This window comes from Chelonia mydas, chromosome 1, assembly GCF_015237465.2.
Source record: "Chelonia mydas isolate rCheMyd1 chromosome 1, rCheMyd1.pri.v2, whole genome shotgun sequence".
NCBI classification, from domain to species: domain Eukaryota; kingdom Metazoa; phylum Chordata; order Testudines; family Cheloniidae; genus Chelonia; species Chelonia mydas.
In genome coordinates, this window is record NC_057849.1 from 333,672,038 (window position 1) to 333,689,727 (window position 17,690).

The following is a 17,690-nucleotide window of genomic DNA, read 5'->3' on the forward strand; positions in this document are numbered from 1 at the left end:
ATTGAACCTCATCAGATTTCTTTTGGCCCAATCCTCCAATTTGTCTAGGTCCTTCTGTATCCTATCCCTCCCCTCCAGCGTATCTACCACTCCTCCCAGTTTAGTATCATCCGCAAATTTGCTCAGAGTGCAATCCACACCATCCTCCAGATCATTTATGAAGATATTGAACAAAACGGGCCCCAGGACCGACCCCTGGGGCACTCCACTTGACACCGGCTGCCAACTAGACATGGAGCCATTGATCACTACCCGTTGTGCCCGACAATCTAGCCAGCTTTCTACCCACCTTATAGTGCATTCATCCAGCCCATACGTCCTTAACTTGCTGACAAGAATGCTGTGGGAGACCGTGTCAAAAGCTTTGCTAAAGTCAAGAAACAATACATCCACTGCTTTCCCTTCATCCACAGAACCAGTAATCTCATCATAAAAGGCGATTAGATTAGTCAGGCATGACCTTCCCTTGGTGAATCCATGCTGACTGTTCCTGATCACTTTCCTCTCCTCTAAGTGCTTCAGGATTGATTCTTTGAGGACCTGCTCCATGATTTTTCCAGGGACTGAGGTGAGGCTGACTGGCCTGTAGTTCCCAGGATCCTCCTTCTTCCCTTTTTTAAAGATGGGCACTACATTAGCCTTTTTCCAGTCATCCGGGACTTCCCCCGTTCGCCACGAGTTTTCAAAGATAATGGCCAAGGGCTCTGCAATCACAGCCGCCAATTCCTTCAGCACTCTCGGATGCAATTCGTCCGGCCCCATGGACTTGTGCACGTCCAGCTTTTCTAAATAGTCCCTAACCACCTCTATCTCTACAGAGGGCTGGCCATCTCTTCCCCATTTTGTGATGCCCAGCACAGCAGTCTGGGAGCTGACCTTGTTAGTGAAAACAGAGGCAAAAAAAGCATTGAGTACATTAGCTTTTTCCACATCCTCTGTCACTAGCTTGCCTCCCTCATTCAGTAAGGGGCCCACACTTTCCTTGGCTTTCTTCTTGTTGCCAACATACCTGAAGAAACCCTTCTTGTTACTCTTGACATCTCTTGCTAGCTGCAGCTCCAGGTGCGATTTGGCCCTCCTGATATCTTTCCTACATGCCTGAGCAATATTTTTATACTCTTCCCTGGTCATATGTCCAACCTTCCACTCCTTGTAAGCTTCTTTTTTATGTTTAAGATCCGCTAGGATTTCACCATTAAGCCAAGCTAGTCGCCTGCCATATTTACTATTCTTTCGACTCATCGGGATGGTTTGTCCCTGTAACCTCAACAGGGATTCCTTGAAATACAGCCAGCTCTCCTGGACTCCCTTCCCCTTCATGTTAGTCCCCCAGGGGATCCTGGCCATCTGTTCCCTGAGGGAGTCAAAGTCTGCTTTCCTGAAGTCCAGGGTCCGTATCCTGCTGCTTACCTTTCTTCCCTGCGTCAGGATCCTGAACTCAACCAACTCATGGTCACTGCCTCCCAGATTCCCATCCACTTTTGCTTCCCCCACTAATTCTACCTGGTTTGTGAGCAGCAGGTCAAGAAAAGCGCCCCCCCTAGTTGGCTCCCCTAGCACTTGCACCAGGAAATTGTCCCCTACGCTTTCCAAAAACTTCCTGGATTGTCTATGCACCGCTGTATTGCTCTCCCAGCAGATATCAGGAAAATTAAAGTCACCCATGAGAATCAGGGCATGCGATCTAGTAGCTTCCGTGAGTTGCCTGAAGAAAGCCTCATCCACCTCATCCCCCTGGTCCGGTGGTCTATAGCAGACTCCCACCACTACATCACTCTTGTTGCACACACTTCTAAACTTAATCCAGAGACACTCAGGTTTTTCCACAGTTTCGTACCGGAGCTCTGAGCAGTCATACTGCTCCCTTACATACAGTGCTACTCCCCCACCTTTTCTGCCCTGCCTGTCCTTCCTGAACAGTTTATAACCATCCATGACTGTACTCCAGTCATGTGAGTTATCCCACCAAGTCTCTGAGCTCAACAAAATATTACTATAGAAAAGTGTCACACAAATAATGCTAAGTGCCAGCCAAAAAAGCCAAAGGAGTCATTTAACCTTTACATTAAAAAAAAGAACTGCTGTATTCAATGTTCCAAATACTAGATATCAAATAATCTGCATGTATTTCTGCCATTCAAATCTCTCTCAAAAAGCCAAGACAAGAGTTAAACTAATGAACAAATGCAGCAACATTTCTCGTCCACTAAGACCAGTAGAGATGTGTTATCTCAGATTGCAATAGTTACAGAATTCAGCACAGAAAAGGGCTTGGAAATGGAAATATAGGGAGAAAAATTAGTACTGTATTACAGTAATACATGTTAAGGAAAAGTTAGCACATGTGACTCCATTTTGGTTTGGGGCCCACCACTGTCCAAAAGCAAGCACATCATGCACCAGGAGAAGTGTTCCTTAGATACTGCATTCCTGTGAAAATCCTCCTCGTCTCCAGCCTGCCTTGACTCCCGGTATCTGTTCTTTGTCAGTCCCTAAACTCCCGGCCTTTGATGTGAGGCCTCCCATCCTGATAATAAAAGTTACTGATGCATGGCTTTAGGACCATGCTGTGTAATTAACATACTAGTTTAGCACGAGGAATGCACCAAGCAGGGATAGGTGGTAGATAAGAAAAGGGTTTGTTTATTGGCTAAGGTTTCCGATGCACGAGGGCAACATGCTTTGCTAAAAAGTATATAACCTTTGTATAATCTGTATTCGGGGTCCCCTCCTGGCTAGCAGGGGGGCACCATGCTCGAGCGTAATAAACTTGGTGTTTTTTGGGAACTCGGCAGTTGTGGACTTTGTTTATGTGCCTCAGCCTAGATTTGAACTGTGCGTGTCCTACCAGGTGTAATTCACAGCAGTTGTGTGCGTGTCCTACCAGGTGTAATTCGTAACATACATGCACTAAATGATGTCTGACGTCTCATGTTCATATCCCAACACTCTTGAATAACAGAAATTAACAAGGTAAACAGCCATTTTGATACATCACAACTCAGAAAGCAATGGCTAATTCTTTAAAAATGGGTGAGTGAATTTTTTGTTGAAGAAAGGTGCTGGTTTCACAGTCCTGGAGACTAGAGCTCTCCATTTATCCTCAGAACAAACAACACAAGCAGCCAGCACCGCCATCTTCCCATACACTGCCCAGCCATTGACGCTCAACCCTGACACAGGCACTGCTCAGGGGGTGAGAAGATAGTTGTGTCCATGGCTCATTCAATTCTCTGCTGAAATTGTCAATCAGGGAACCGAAGTGTGGTTGTATTTTTCCCCAACACTGCCCACTCAAAGAGAAAGAGACTGAGACCCATCAAACCTGGTTCTCAAAGGCCAACAAAAAACACTTTATTGTTATAGAAATGTCATAGTTGAAGGCATTACTCAATTCTTAAACATCCACTGAGGTTTAAAAATCTAAATTTAAAGTCAAGGGAGAACTGTTCCCACAAATGAACAATACCAAAGAACTATGGATTTGTACTGCTATGTGGAATAATGCTTTATAAATTAAACATTTGATCTCCCAGTTAACTGACTGATCTCACTGCAGATTTGTTTTTATATAATGAAAAAAATACAAAGGACAGTGAGAATTATCCTCTGCATAATACACATAGGTTGAGGTCATTATGGGTTTTGTTGTATTCGTACATTTAAAGAACTGTCTGCTCTTTCCAGAACAGTTCCTGATTTGTTCTTCCTTTGTAGGATGAAAAGGCCAAGGGGTTTTCCTTTTAAGGCGTTTACAAATATTATAACAAACTGGTTTCCACGTAGAAAGGTCTTAGACAAAAGTTTTGGCAAGGAGGTCTTCCTGTTGCTGCTGGTGTAGTGTTCCAATGCCCACTGCTGGGGCTGGTAAGGGAGGTCTACTCACAAGATGGAGCTGCAATTAAAGTTCAAGCCGGGGTGGGGTGGGGGGGGGGGGAAATCAGTGATTTAGACGGATGTCTGATTAAGACTGATTTTACTCATTTATTTAAACATGATTCTGTGCCATTATCACCATGGCATTTGAATGCCTCAAAATAAATGAAACACAAACTCTGGATCCTTGAATCCCACATATACATGATTTAGGAAGCTACTGCTTCACCCTAACTGAACAATGGGATGATTGCCTGAGTAAACTATGCCCCCAAGACCAAAATATTCATGGTGACAGTCCACCCAAAGGAGATTTCACAGTGGAGGACCCATAAGGTCGCAAAAAGTTCAGTTCCAAGAATGAGAGCAAAAGTGCCTCAGCAGAACTTAACCACCACAATGGGACATAAGGGGAGACGTAATCTCCTAAAGAGCTGGGTTTCAGACCATTAAGGAGAGTGTGGCTCACTAAATAGGACCTTAGACTGAGATTCTGGACATATGGGTTCTAGTCCTGGCTCTCCTTCTGACTGGCTGTGAGACCTTGGGAAAGGCACTTAGGGATAGATCCTTAAAGGGATTCTGGCACTGCAGTGCCTAGCCCTGAGGCTCCCCTGCCACCTTGTGGAATTTGTACCCTGAGTAGGTGCCCACACTCCCTATATAATGCATGGCAAGAGATAGATGCCTAAGAAAGGGCTTCACAGAAGCCAGCACTCTGAGCAGGTAGCTGCCTAAGCCAGCCAGTAGGAAACACTGAGGAGACTGAGGTAGCCTAACGTCCCATGCCAGAAAGGGACTAAGGCATCTGAGCTGAAAGGAGGCATCTATATCTCCACTTGGGATCCACAGCCATGGAATTAGTGCCTATGCCCCTATTTGGGGCCTGTTTATCTTGTCTATTTATATTGTGAACTCTTCGGGGCAGGGTTTCTCACTGTTTGTGGAGCACCTCACACAACAGGGCCCCAATTCTGGCTGTGACCACTAGATACTACTCTAACATATATAATAGCTTAAGTTGGAATATTACACTCATTCAAGGGTTTTTATGTTTATGAACATTAAACTAATTACTGGTAGCAAAATATATATAGTATCTAAAGACTCAAACATCAATTTAAAAAGATTTCTGTAAACCTTACCTTACATGCCAACTGCTTCTCAAACCTTGGTGACACAAAGGCCCAGGGACCCATGTTCTGTGGCTCCTCCTGACTCCAAATAAAATCTGTAGGAAAGATAAGAGGCCATCTGTTTGTGTATTCCATATGGACCAATTGACCTTTCCACTGAATCCAGAAACAGGTACTAATGACTCTCTAAGCTAGTTCTCTTCGCTATATATTCCCACTCCATCTACAACGGTCCTGCTATCACAGCAAAGGCACCACCCTTCAGTCTGAGGATTACTAAACTGGACTGACTTTGTTTCTACGCAATGCTGCCGCCAGGGGTGAAAATAAATGGATAAAAATTCATATTTTAAGAACAAAATTATTCTTCCCTTTTTGGTTCCTCTACCTCCAAATCCTTGCATTACAGAGAACACTCCCTCACTTCCATGTGCTTTGAAGGCTATCCCTCCCTCAAGGCCAACGGATCCAACAGTGGTGATCAATAGGAAAAACACCAATTAACGGATCTGCAATATTTGTTTAAATGCATGTGTTGTAAAATTAAACCATTGTATCAATAAGCTCTTTAGGGAAAGGATTGTCTCTTACTCTGTTTGTACAGGGCCTAGCACAATGAAAACCCAGCCTCAATTGGGCTCCCAAGTTCTACTGTAATACAAACTCAATTTGTACTACTAACCACCTGTAAATTTATCACACCCGTCTGCTGAATAGATTCAGAACTGCTTATCTGCATCATAGATTCCACACTAGTATATTCCCCTATGGTGCAAGTGATAAGGACTTGTGTTTCTAAAGCAGCAGATCTGAAGTTGTATTGGGGGCGGGACAACAAAACCAAACCAAATCTAAACCTTTTAATCCTAAAAGGAAAGAACAATGTGGAGCAGCAACAAGTGGAGTTCCTAGATGGCCATGGATTTGTTTCAATACTTTAAAAGAGGTTAAATGCAAAGTATAAAGATCTGCCTGACCTTTGGCATTTCTGTATTTGTTCATCTCTTGCTGTAGAGCTTCCAGGGGGAAAGGACACAGTTCTTCTAGTCTAATGATAGCAGTGCTGTGCTTCTTCTCTGCTAGCGCCTCTCTCTGTTTCCCCAAAGCATAGTAATGCTTGCCAGAACACAGCACCACTCGGCTGATGCTAAAAGGCAGAAAAATTGAAGTGTTTTCAAGTACAGCATTTTAAAAAGAGACCCTACACAACCACTTGTTATACATTAAATCCTAAACTTTTAGCTTTTTCTTTTAAAAAGAGAAAACCGGACAAGGCCAAAGTGCTGACTATCAGATCAAAAGAAAGAAAAGAGGGCAGAAGAGGAAGGACTGTCCAGTTATTAAGTTCCCAGTCTTGGATCAACTCCCTGCTCTGCCCCAGACTTAGGAAAGTTACTTAGTCTCTCTGTGCCTCCATTTCCCATCTGTTAAATATGGATAGTAGTACTTTCCTAACTTTCAGGGGTGCTGAGGATAATACATTAAAGATGCTGAGTCATTCAGATTCTACAGTGATAGTAGCCAGATAAGTACCACAGACAGAAGCTTATCCAAACAGGGACCTTTATATTCCTATCTAAGGAACGGAAAGACACACAAACATACTTTTGAAATATAGTTCTCTGCTCCAGCCATGGTTCTCATCTCTACAGACTCGTCACATCAGCATGTGAAGTGTTCAAAGACCAGTATTACAAAAATTATTATTTTTCTCATAAAAATAGCAGCAGAGTGGGGGATTTATTTGTTTATGAATGAGCAGCACTGGTCCGTGTCAAGCACACTACAGGCAGAAGCAAGATAAACCACCAAACTCAAGCTCTCTGAATGCACCTGAGCTCAGGCTCAATGACTATTATCCTACCCACTCCTGCTGTTTCATTCCTGGGGCTTCTTTACCAACTGTCAGTTGTGTTGAAGTTTCTGGTGGTGTAAGATATGGCCACCAACGATGCAGAGATCACATTTCCTAAAAGATTAGATCAATCTCCTTTATGTGCAGTGCAAAACCTTCAGGCCTAATTCAGTTCTCATTTATAGGGGTGTAAATCCAGGCTAACTAATGAAATCAGTGGAGTAAGTTTTACAGAGGTGACAAGAGAATAAAAGGACCTATAATTCTATCTTAGGTCTCCTATTGATCCTGTTTATTTTTTCTTCATAAAATTCTCAGAAATTAATTTTCAAGGAAAAAACTGGTTTTACAGCCAATTATGCTTATATGCTGTTTGAAACTGTGAGTATTAGAAACAAGAATCAAGTTACCTGTTAGGATCCACTGACAAATCACCAATTACAGGCTTGAATGTTGTCCCTGGGGCCATTTCTTGAAAATCTGACACCGCCCCCTAAATGAAGAAAAAGTAGGATATTTAACTTGTGGTTTTCAAATCTAAAAACCTATGTACTGTATAATGATTAAAATATGATCCCGAAGAAAACCCCCACAACTCTTGTACTACTGGTTATTGATCAGAAAAGTTTGTCAATCAGTTGTTTATGGGGATTCTGAGCTTCCTGGCATAACATTCATTAACAATGGCTACAATCAAACTGATTAACAGCTGATGCCAGAAGATTAAAGATACATTGTCAAACAGATTTTAGCCCACAGATTTAGACTAAAATTATTTTACTGAAAACTATTATGAAGACTTATCCAGTATATATATTTAAATTTCCAGGATTTCCTCCTACTCTCTTGAAAGGGCAAAGGGTGGAAGAATTAAAACAAAAAAACCCACATGCTTTGCCAACACTGTGAATGCCAAAACACAGCAGAACATTTTGCTAATGCATGAGAACTGGGAAGTGAAACTTACCAGTGTAGTCTCAATATCTAAGATGAGCGAAATGGAAAAAGCAAACTTAAGTGGAGAAAGTCAAATTAGATAAAATCCTTTTGAAAACCACTGTAGCGTCAATGTGGTGAAAAAACCTGTGTGGACACACTTATATCAGTGTAAAACTGTTATATTGGCTTAGCTTGCACTGGCAAAGTTTACAGGGGCAAACTAAACCATGTTTAAATAGATTTATGAAGGCCAATGCAAGAAGTTTGAACCAGTTTAAACTGGTGCAAACCACACTTAGTTAAACTGGTATAATGGTGTGTTTTAGAGTAGGTCTTAGAGGGTAAAACCAAACTAAAAGTAACCCTAGCAGAGAGTGTTTCTACTTACTGGAAATCTGAGTAGCATTTTGGGAGAAGCAACAATTAAAGGTTTCCGGAAGTTTCGGATCATCTGCCTACGGAGCAAATGGAAATACTGTGCTGGGGTGGTTGGATGCACAACTGACATGTTCACGTTGTCACCATCAACTCCCTCTTCTGCACTGTCACACATCTATGCAAGGAGAACAAAATAATCCCTCACCAAGAAGCAAGCTGTCAACCAAACATGCTTGAGACAGCACAAATGATGGAGGTACAATCACTAGTGTTTGTACAGGGAACAGTTATACACTCCAATATGTGCTGAAGGTCTCAAACTTACAGGAAAAGGCGATAAACAAATGAAGAAGTTGCTCTAATTCTTTTATAAAACATGGCTAACATCTCAACTAAACTACAAAAGCTTTAACTGTGATGTAACCAGGACCCTTGATTCTATTGCTTTTAAGAGCATAAATGGGCTCTTAAACAACTTCTGTATTTGATCCCAGATCCACACACTGCAATCACCTAGGTAACGCATTCCAGTGCTTCACCACCCTCCTAGTGAAAAAGTTTTTCCTAATATCCAACCTAAACCTCCCTCACTGCAACTTGAGACCATTACTCCTCGTTCTGTCATCTGCTACCACTGAGAACAGTCTAGATCCATCCTCTTTGGAACCCCCTTTCAGGTAGTTGAAAGCAGCGATCAAATCCCTTCTCATTCTTCTCTTCCGCAGACTAAACAATCCCAGTTCCCTCAGCCTCTCCTCATAAGTCACGTGTTCCAGTCCCCTAGTCATTTTTCTTGCCCTCCGCTAGACGTTTTCTAATTTTTTCACATCCTTCTTGTAGTGTGGGGCCCAAAACTGGACACAGTACTCCAGACGAGGCCTCACCAATGTCGAATAGAGGGGAACGATCACGTCCCTCAATCTGCTGGCAACGCCCCTACTTATACATCCCAAAATGCCATTGGCCTTCTTGGCAACAAGGGCACACTGTTGACTCATATCCAGCTTCTCATCCACTGTAACCCGTAGGTCCTTTTCTGCAGAACTGCTTCCTAGCCATTTGTTCCCTAGTCTGTAGCAGTGCAAGTGCTTTCCAATAGAGGATCCCAACGTCCCTTTGCAAATATTAGTGAATTCAGCCTTAAAACTCACCTATAGGGCAGGTAAATATTGTTCCCATTGAAAGTCAGTTTCTGATCGGTTAAATGGCTCATCTAAGATCACACATGAAGTTTGTTTCAGAGCCTAGAATAGAACTGCAGTCTCCAGACTTGCACCTTAAGCACATGATCACCCTTCCTCCCAATCCATGCCATTTTTTGCAAAGCAACCATCTTGGTTATATGATCTTGCAGAAACCTAACATCAACCCCAAGCCTTTAATTCAAGGTGGATGAAAATACATGATCTTAAATACATTTTTTCTTTTAAAAAATAAACCTGTTAAATTAAAATTGAACTGATGACAACCTACATTAAGGCCTAAATTTACTATAATCTATTAAAATCATTTAGAATTGAATAAAAAATATTCAAGCAGTGCATGTTTACTGCCAAAATTTTAAAGAAAGTCAAACCACTGAGCTTGTGAAAGCTTGCTGGCTATTGCACCTGAAGTGCTAAACTATAGTTTTTGACATTAGCCTCTTCTTCAGGTGCAAAGGTAGTATGTTCTTTATTTCATTCGACTAATTCAGTTCAAGTCAATGACTAGTTCATCCAAAGTTGAAAAATCAATTGGGAGTTGAAAAAAGCAGGAAAGTGTGTTTTCATCTACCAATTTATGAATAAAAACTAGGTTCAAGAGGATGAGATAGACTAGTTCTAAAATCTGAAAGAACATGACCACCAGAAACAATCAGTTCAGTACAGGTAATTCCTTTAAAAAAATAAAACCTAATTCAGAAAGTGTTCTGAATTCAAAATGTTTCGATAAACTCATTTTTCATAAAATGTACTGATACATAAGAATAGTTTTCTTTAATGAAAAATAATTTTACATGCTGTTTTTATGCATTTTTAAGTCAATTCCAGCTTGTCACAAGTCAGATGTAAAAAATTAGAGAAGATGGGGGAGGTAATTTCTTTTATTGGACCAATTTCTGTTGGTGAGAGAGACAAGCTTTGAAGAAGAGCTCCGGGTAAGCTTTAAAACATGTCTGTTTCACCAAAAGAAGCTGATCCAATAAAAGATTACTACCACACACACCCCTCGTCCCTCTAATATACTGGGACCAATACAACTACAAGAACACTGTGAAAAAAGTAAAATATTAATCATCTAAGAAATAAGAAAAGCATTTTTAATATAATAAAAATGTAAAAAATTAATAATCTGAATAAATGTAGGTTAATCTATACAATTAGTTAAATAGATGTGTATAGATATAGTGCATCAAAAAGGATCAAATTTTGTGCAAAGGCTGTATTTAGGTGCAAATAAACACATTTTAATGTTTACCAATGAGAATCAATCTCTTTGGAAAATAAAAAGGACAAATGCAAAACAAGATTAAAATCAATGATTTAATCAAGGCTTCCTGATTTAAAATCGATCTACCCTGCTTAATTAGACTGGCAAGTGCTACTGGCATGTAGCAACTTTTAATAGAACAGCTTTCCTGAGGCATCTGACATTGACCTGCATTGACAGAGGGTATGACACAGGCAGGTGTGTCCAGCTACCTGTAAGAAACGTTCCATTCGGCAAGAAGAGTGTTCAGGGCCTGCACCATCATAGCCATGGGGAAGAAGAATGACTATCCCGCTCTGCAGAAGCCACTTAGCTTCACCTAAAGAAGCAGGATCCGGGGGGAGGAGAGAAAAGAGTTACACAGAGCCTAAGTCAACATTATACAGGCAGTTACTTGGTAAGTCTATGCAAATCATCTCCCAAAGGTTTAAACACACAAAATATCTAGCAAGATATGGTCTTTAATTAAACAAAACTTCCTGTGGAAGTTTAGTGGTCAGTCTGAAATTCTGACAGAGTACAACTTTGATTATCTGAAAGTCTGAGGACACTGAAGCTTTTGTGTAAATCAGAGACTCTGGGTTCTGAGGAGGATTCTAAGTCTGCAGTACTGATGCTAATTCCCTCTGTTTCAATTATAAATCCTAAATTTTGTTTTAAAAATTGCACCAAAAAGTTACAGTAAAATCCTCTTAATTGGACAGTGTCATCCTGATTACGCAGGTGTTCAATTAAAAGCCTCTCTAAAATAAATAAATAAATAAATAAATCCAAGAATACTTCAAGTTCAACAAAACATACTGAATAAAAGTGATTCACTGCATGCTGTCTTTTAAAATATTTATTTGGAGACTTCTATATCAAAATACCAGCGCTAAGAATTTTATACCTATTTAACCTCTGGTAAGTCATTTCTTAATGAGTTGCCACTGTTGAAATGTTTCCATCCGAAGCAGAGCATATGCTAATACCGTCCTGCTTAAGGATCATTTCCTATTCTCAGTTTGCCAGTTTCCTGGGAACTATGTCAATAAAGTGCCATCTCAGATTAAGTGTAGTGTGCTGGAACAACAATTTACAACTCTGACAATTCCTTCTTTCAAACAGAAACTGAAGTCTGTAATAGATATAGATATATATAAACAATCTGTGTCCAGTTTATCTATACACACACACCACAAACTAACTATCTGCATCCGGTTATAAATTCCATTTGGCTTTACCAATGCTATTTGTAATGGTAACAGTCATTGTGTAGCCATTTTGTAGCAGGAATTTGACACAGTGGAGAGTTTAGGTTTGGAAAGCTGTGCCAGAGTATTCACAGGCCATCAACAATGAAGGACTCTCCCCTACTTCAACAATGGGGTTTCTGCCAGCAGAGCCTTTAACCTTGAATGGGCTCTTTCTTCACAGAACCCTGTCAGGAGAGAGAAGGGCAGGTGGGGTGGAATTCCCACCCCCCACGCACACAGCTGAGGGAATTGCAGTTTCTCTGCTTGACCACCTGACCCAGAGGTGGCAGGGACTGTTAAAAAGGCAGCTTGCTTTCTAAGCCAACAAAGCCCTTTCCTCACCAGAAACAAAAGACCCAGAAGGAGTGGAGGCAGGATGGACTTTGCCTCCCCTAAGGACTTGTATCCGACCCAGAGACTCCAACAGGAGGCAAAAATCAGACTAAGGAGGATTGTGTTCAGGAGTTGGTGGTTTTCCCATAGATCTATAACTCTTGTGCCTCTAAAAAGTGTGCGCGCGCAAGGAACCTTTTACTAAGACTGTATTTCCTTGCTTTACTGCCACATTGTCCCTGAAAGTGGTAACGAGCAACCAGAGCTCCCACAGTCAGGTGGTCTTTGAGGGGCAATCGGTCCAAGCAGCCTGGGGGCTCGGGAAGGCCAAAGCACTAGTTCCAGAGTCTAGGTAGAAGGTCTGTGGGGTCCTACAGCTCAAGAAGGATGTCAGACATGGGGTTTGTATAACCATTTTATCCCTTCAGTGCCAACTGGCAGAGGCCCCATCATAGCAAGCCTGTTATGCTCTTTGCCCCCAACACACTTGTCATAATATGTATCTAAAAAGGTGTCACGTATCATCATATGTAAACTGGTGCCACGGTGGTCCTAAAAATCATTGTGTGAAGCATATAAGGGTTGTGTACAAAGATGTGTGCTGGAAATATGTTCTTAAAATGTGTTTGGGAGGGAGTGCATAAACCCGGCCTGTACCTACCTGTCTGACCGGCTTCACTACAGGCAAAGGACAATGAAAGTACATTTATATATAAGATTAACAAAGCCATCAAGCTAACAAGCAGCAAAGACGACAGTTTGGCAATCATGCCAGGGAACAGAACCTACACCCCAGAAAGCCTTCCGGGCTCTTGAGCACAGACAATTAATTTTGGGTAATATAAGGGGAGGGGGAAAAAAACCAAAAAACAACTTTAGTGATCCATCACTTAGGGGACATGGGGAACAGCACCTTGTGGGCCTGTGAAAGTTGGATCCCCTGACCAGGAAGGCTAGAGATGTCGGAAATTTTATGTAAGTGAGAAAACTGCTTAGGCAAAGATTGTAACTTGCTAAAATTAAATTTTATCCCCTAGAAAGCATGTTTTGTTTGTAACCATTCCTGTCTTTTTCTCTTGCTTAGTGTTAGGATATAGATATTCAGGCCTGTCTGTAAAAAGGCCTATACTCTTAAGAATTTAGGTGTATTCTTATCACTTAGCTAGTTATAGAGGTACAAAAGAGAATCAAAATCACTGACTATATAAGGCCTTTTCTCTCTGTGACAGTCTGAGGCCCTGTTCTTGGGCTAAGGCCTTTGGCTAAGCAGCAGAGGCAGCCATAAGCAGGGAAGCGAACGGTCACATCCTCACATTCCAAACTAGTCTCATTGAAAGAAGGTGCTATTGGGCTGTTAGGAGCACAATCCTGTCCTGATAATGCCTATCACCTCCAGAGAAAGGGAAGTGCCTAGAAGATGTAAAAGGAAACTTAGTTTGATAGCATCCTGTCTGGCAAGAACTCACTTATCAATAGATGTAGTTGTGAAATCCTCACTTCTGTATTGTTTTGTCATTATAGTTCCCACTTTGCTATTGTTTATTTGCATGGTCTCTGTCTGGTTCTGTGATTGTTTCTGTCTGCTGTATAATTAATTTTGCTGGGTGTAAACTAATTAAGGTGGTGAGATATAATTGGTTAAATAATCATGTTACAATATGTTACGATTGGTTAGTTAAATTTCAGTAAAATGATAGGTTAAGGTATAGCTAAGCAGAACTCAAGTTTTACTATATAGTCTACAGTCAATCAGGAAGTAAGGGGGGTGGGGAACGGGAACAGGGAATGAAGGTGGGGAAACTGGAATCATGTTTTGCTAAGGGGGAGAATAGGAACAGGGACACAGGTAAGGCTCTGTGGTGTCAGAACTGGGAAGGGGGACACTAAGGAAGGAAACTGGAATCATGCTTGCTGGAAGTTCACCCCAATAAACATCGAATTGTTTGCACCTTTGGACTTCGAGTATTGTTGCTCTCTGTTCATGCAAGAACCACCAGGGAAGTAAGTGGGTGAAGGAATAAGCCCCCTAACACTTAGTATCACTTACACCTCTGTTCTTTGTTAATAAACTTATTTTTAGTTTTACCATAAACCATCTCCGTGCTGTTATATTGAAGTGAAGTGGGAGTCTTCGGCTAAACTAACAGGCTGGTATGTACTCTGTCTCTTTGGAGACAGAAATTAAGTTTGCTGTGAGTATCCAGTGAGAGGGACTGGAACCTGCAGGAAGATGTCTCTGGGGAACTTGGAAATTGAAGTTCACTATTAACTTCAAGGCAAGGTTTAGACTGGCAGAGTCTTAAGGAGTTTGCTGGCAAGGCGAATAGGCTGGAGTGTCAGGGAGCAGACACACAGGTTAGCAGCAGCAGCAAAGCTCTCACTTGCTGAGGCAGGAGGGTAACACAGTGGCTTACAGTTCTGGGTGTCCTGAGCAGAATGTCACAGTCTGTGCCTGAGGTTACCCCTAAGTGACCCAGAGCTAGGAACGGTGCTTAGCAGCATGTGGGACTCCGTGTTTGGATCCCATCATCACAGACTGCTGTTCATTCAGGAAGAAGGACTAGAACATGCTGTGAAAAAGTCCAAGGGGGGGGAAGGGGGAGGGAGAAAAATCCAACAACCTGGTAGCATTGGAAGGATGATGCAGTGGTTAGGGATTTAGCATGAGTCTCTGGGGACCTGGGTTCAAGTCTATGCTCCTCTATAGACTTCCCAGTTGACTTTTGGGAAAGTCCTTTAGTCTCTCTGTGCCTCAGTTCCCCAACTGTAAAATGGGGAAAACAGTACTGCCCTACTTCACAGGGGTGTTGGGAGGGTAAATACATTAGAGACTGTGAGGTGCTCCGATATAACAGTAATTGGGGCCATATAAGTACCATAGCCAGATTATCCAAATTGTATTACATATAAGAAATCTAAGATACAGAATTGCTTGCCATGAGCATGGGGTCTTTTAGTTAAAAAGGAATTTCTGTAACACACGTAAGAAATATCTTTATTTTAATAAATTTGTTCCACTCACCTCCAGAGATGAAAGTGTCAAATATTATCTGAGCTCCATTAAAGAAGTCACCAAACTGGGCCTCCCAAATTGGCAGTAACTTGGGGCTTTCAATACTCATTCCATACTCAAAACCAAGCACAGCTTCTTCAGACAGGGGGCTATTGCTCACCTAACAAAGAGAAAGAGTTTGGAAAACATGGGTGGGTGAAAGATGTTGTTTGAATTTGACTATTTTTCAGAATCAGAGCACGTCTATGATAGGAATGTTTGGGAGGCATTCCACAATCACCTTTTTTCGGGGGAGGGAGGGCGAAAGCAATTGCAGGGGAGCTATAAGGCTACTTCATAGTCTCATTCACCTCCACAGCTGATCTCCTCCCCCCTCCCCGCAAAAAAAAATAAATAAAAAAAACCCCAGAACCCCCTCTTTCTCAACTATACGAAATAAAATAACCAACTAAGAGCTTGAGTTGAATGTGTTGCTGAATTGACACAATTAAAATCGACCTCCTTCCTGTAAGTCAAACCACAATTCTTTTTACCTGCAGAGTCACTTCTATGGCAAAAACCCCACCCATCTCAGTTATTAGAGAAGTGAACTGGAATTCTGTAAACCTTGGCTCTCCAACAGATTGTCCACATGGATTCAACTCCTGATGTGCACATGCCCCGTGTGCATAAGATTGGATTCGTCTGGCCAGTAGTGTCTGTTGGAGCAGCATCTGCATTCTACATATCCTCCTTACTCCCACTACCACCCAAGGTCATAAAAGGCAGAATGGGCCCAACCGTTCCTCAGGTCCTTCTTGCAGTCTGTGGCAGTGAGACTGAACCCTCACAGCGTCCGCCTTCTTCACTGCACATTGTGCTAGTATAGTTAGTGGTCCTACTACTTAGTTGTTCATTAGTGCCGGTTGTAAAAAAACAAATGACATTATATTTCTGTTGCATAATTTTTCTTGAGTAAGTTTCAGTTAGGCTACACTACACCCATTCTCCCATTCAGGGGTGCTAGTAACATGGCAAAAGCTAAATCGCTGGGATTCAAGACATGTCCCTCATGCAAAATTTCGATGCCAGCCCTGAGCAAGGCTCCATATGTTTCCGAGTTCTCTTCGAGAAGGGGCAAGCTAGAGAAGCCCACCTGAAGCCGCTACTTGAGAGTGCAGTACAAGCCTCCTCGCAGAGTGAGAGGAAGGTCAGAGCTCAACCATTGTCACCTGGTCATTCCCTCTCCGTTAGTACCCAGTATCCTCAGATGCCATAGCCTCCATAATTCCCTTGTTAGAGCCTCAAGACCGATTCAGTTGTCTTGCAGGTCAAGAGCCATCTTTCCACTTATCTATTCATGCAGCCCAGAGGAAATACCTCAGATTTCTAGCAGGATCATTTTATTACTAGTACAGGATGGTGACCTCTGGTCTCTCCACAGCATCAAAGGTATTTATGAAGGATTTGGCACTTGTGGCAGCTCATGTAAGGAGGCAAGGTAGCCAGGTCTACACACACCTCAAAGACTAGCTGGTTTGAGGAACATAAACCCCACAGATGACCACTTCGATCCAAGTAACTTTAAAGCTCTTTACTTCATGGGACCTCACAGTCAACAGAAAGAAGTTCACATTAATTCAGACTCAAAGCACACAGTGCAAAGAAGCAGTGCTAGATTCCAGGTCAGCGAGAGTTGACCTTCCACAGGAAAGATTCTTGACAATAGTAAAACCTCACCAAAGCACATCAGTAAGAGCATGTCTCAGATATCCATTACACGTCATGCCTATGTGACACAGTTTGCCAGAATTCCCCTATCCTCCATGCAAGAATGGCTGAAATTAGTGTATCTACCCAGTAGATATCACATGGAAATGATGGTTGTGGTCTCAAGTCTTCGTTAATCTGGTGAAAAAAGCTTTTTTTAGGTATGCAAAAATTCTCTGCACATCTGCCTACCAAGACTGGTGACAGATCTCCCACTGAGGGATGGGGAACTCCTCTAGATCATCTCTGAATTCAGGACCCATGGTCCCTTCAGGAAGCTCATCTCCACATAAGCATCCTAGAGCTCAGAGCCATCTGCCTGCCATGCAAAGTGTCCCTGCCTCTTCTCCATAGATCCATAATCTAAGAGTTGACAGATAACACCACAATCAGGCATTATGCCAATAGATGGGAGAGCATGATGGCCTGACAAGGCAGAGACTACTTGGTGCATTCCAAATCAAATCTTACCAGTGGCTCTGCATCTTTCCAGCCTTCAAAGCACGTTAGGAGACCAACCCAGCAGACCGTTCTGAGAGACTCAGTCCTGCAGAACGCCTTTTGCAAGTGGGGATTCCCAGAAATAGACCTATTTGCCACAGACCAGAATAACAGGTGTCAAACATTTTGTTCCAGAGGGGGTTCTAGCTCAGGATTTGACAGATACAGGGACTGATGTATATCTTTGTGCCAATTCTCACAAT

The 17,690-nt window shown here is 42.1% G+C and overlaps 1 protein-coding gene across 1 annotated transcript in view; it reads right to left on the reverse strand.

Annotated features, from left to right (window-relative positions):
• Nucleotides 1-3,324: 3,324 nt before the first annotated feature.
• DHTKD1 (dehydrogenase E1 and transketolase domain containing 1) overlaps nucleotides 3,325-17,690 on the reverse strand; it is a 42,861-nt gene continuing 28,495 nt past the window's right edge. The window contains exons 11-17 of the mRNA XM_037889313.2: nucleotides 15,247-15,397; nucleotides 10,869-10,975; nucleotides 8,195-8,359; nucleotides 7,278-7,360; nucleotides 5,990-6,159; nucleotides 5,022-5,107; nucleotides 3,325-3,895 (exon numbers count right to left, since the gene is read on the reverse strand). Coding sequence (XP_037745241.1) covers nucleotides 3,794-3,895; nucleotides 5,022-5,107; nucleotides 5,990-6,159; nucleotides 7,278-7,360; nucleotides 8,195-8,359; nucleotides 10,869-10,975; nucleotides 15,247-15,397 — 864 coding nt within the window. The 3' untranslated portion in view covers nucleotides 3,325-3,793. The remainder of the gene's footprint in view (nucleotides 3,896-5,021; nucleotides 5,108-5,989; nucleotides 6,160-7,277; nucleotides 7,361-8,194; nucleotides 8,360-10,868; nucleotides 10,976-15,246; nucleotides 15,398-17,690) is intronic.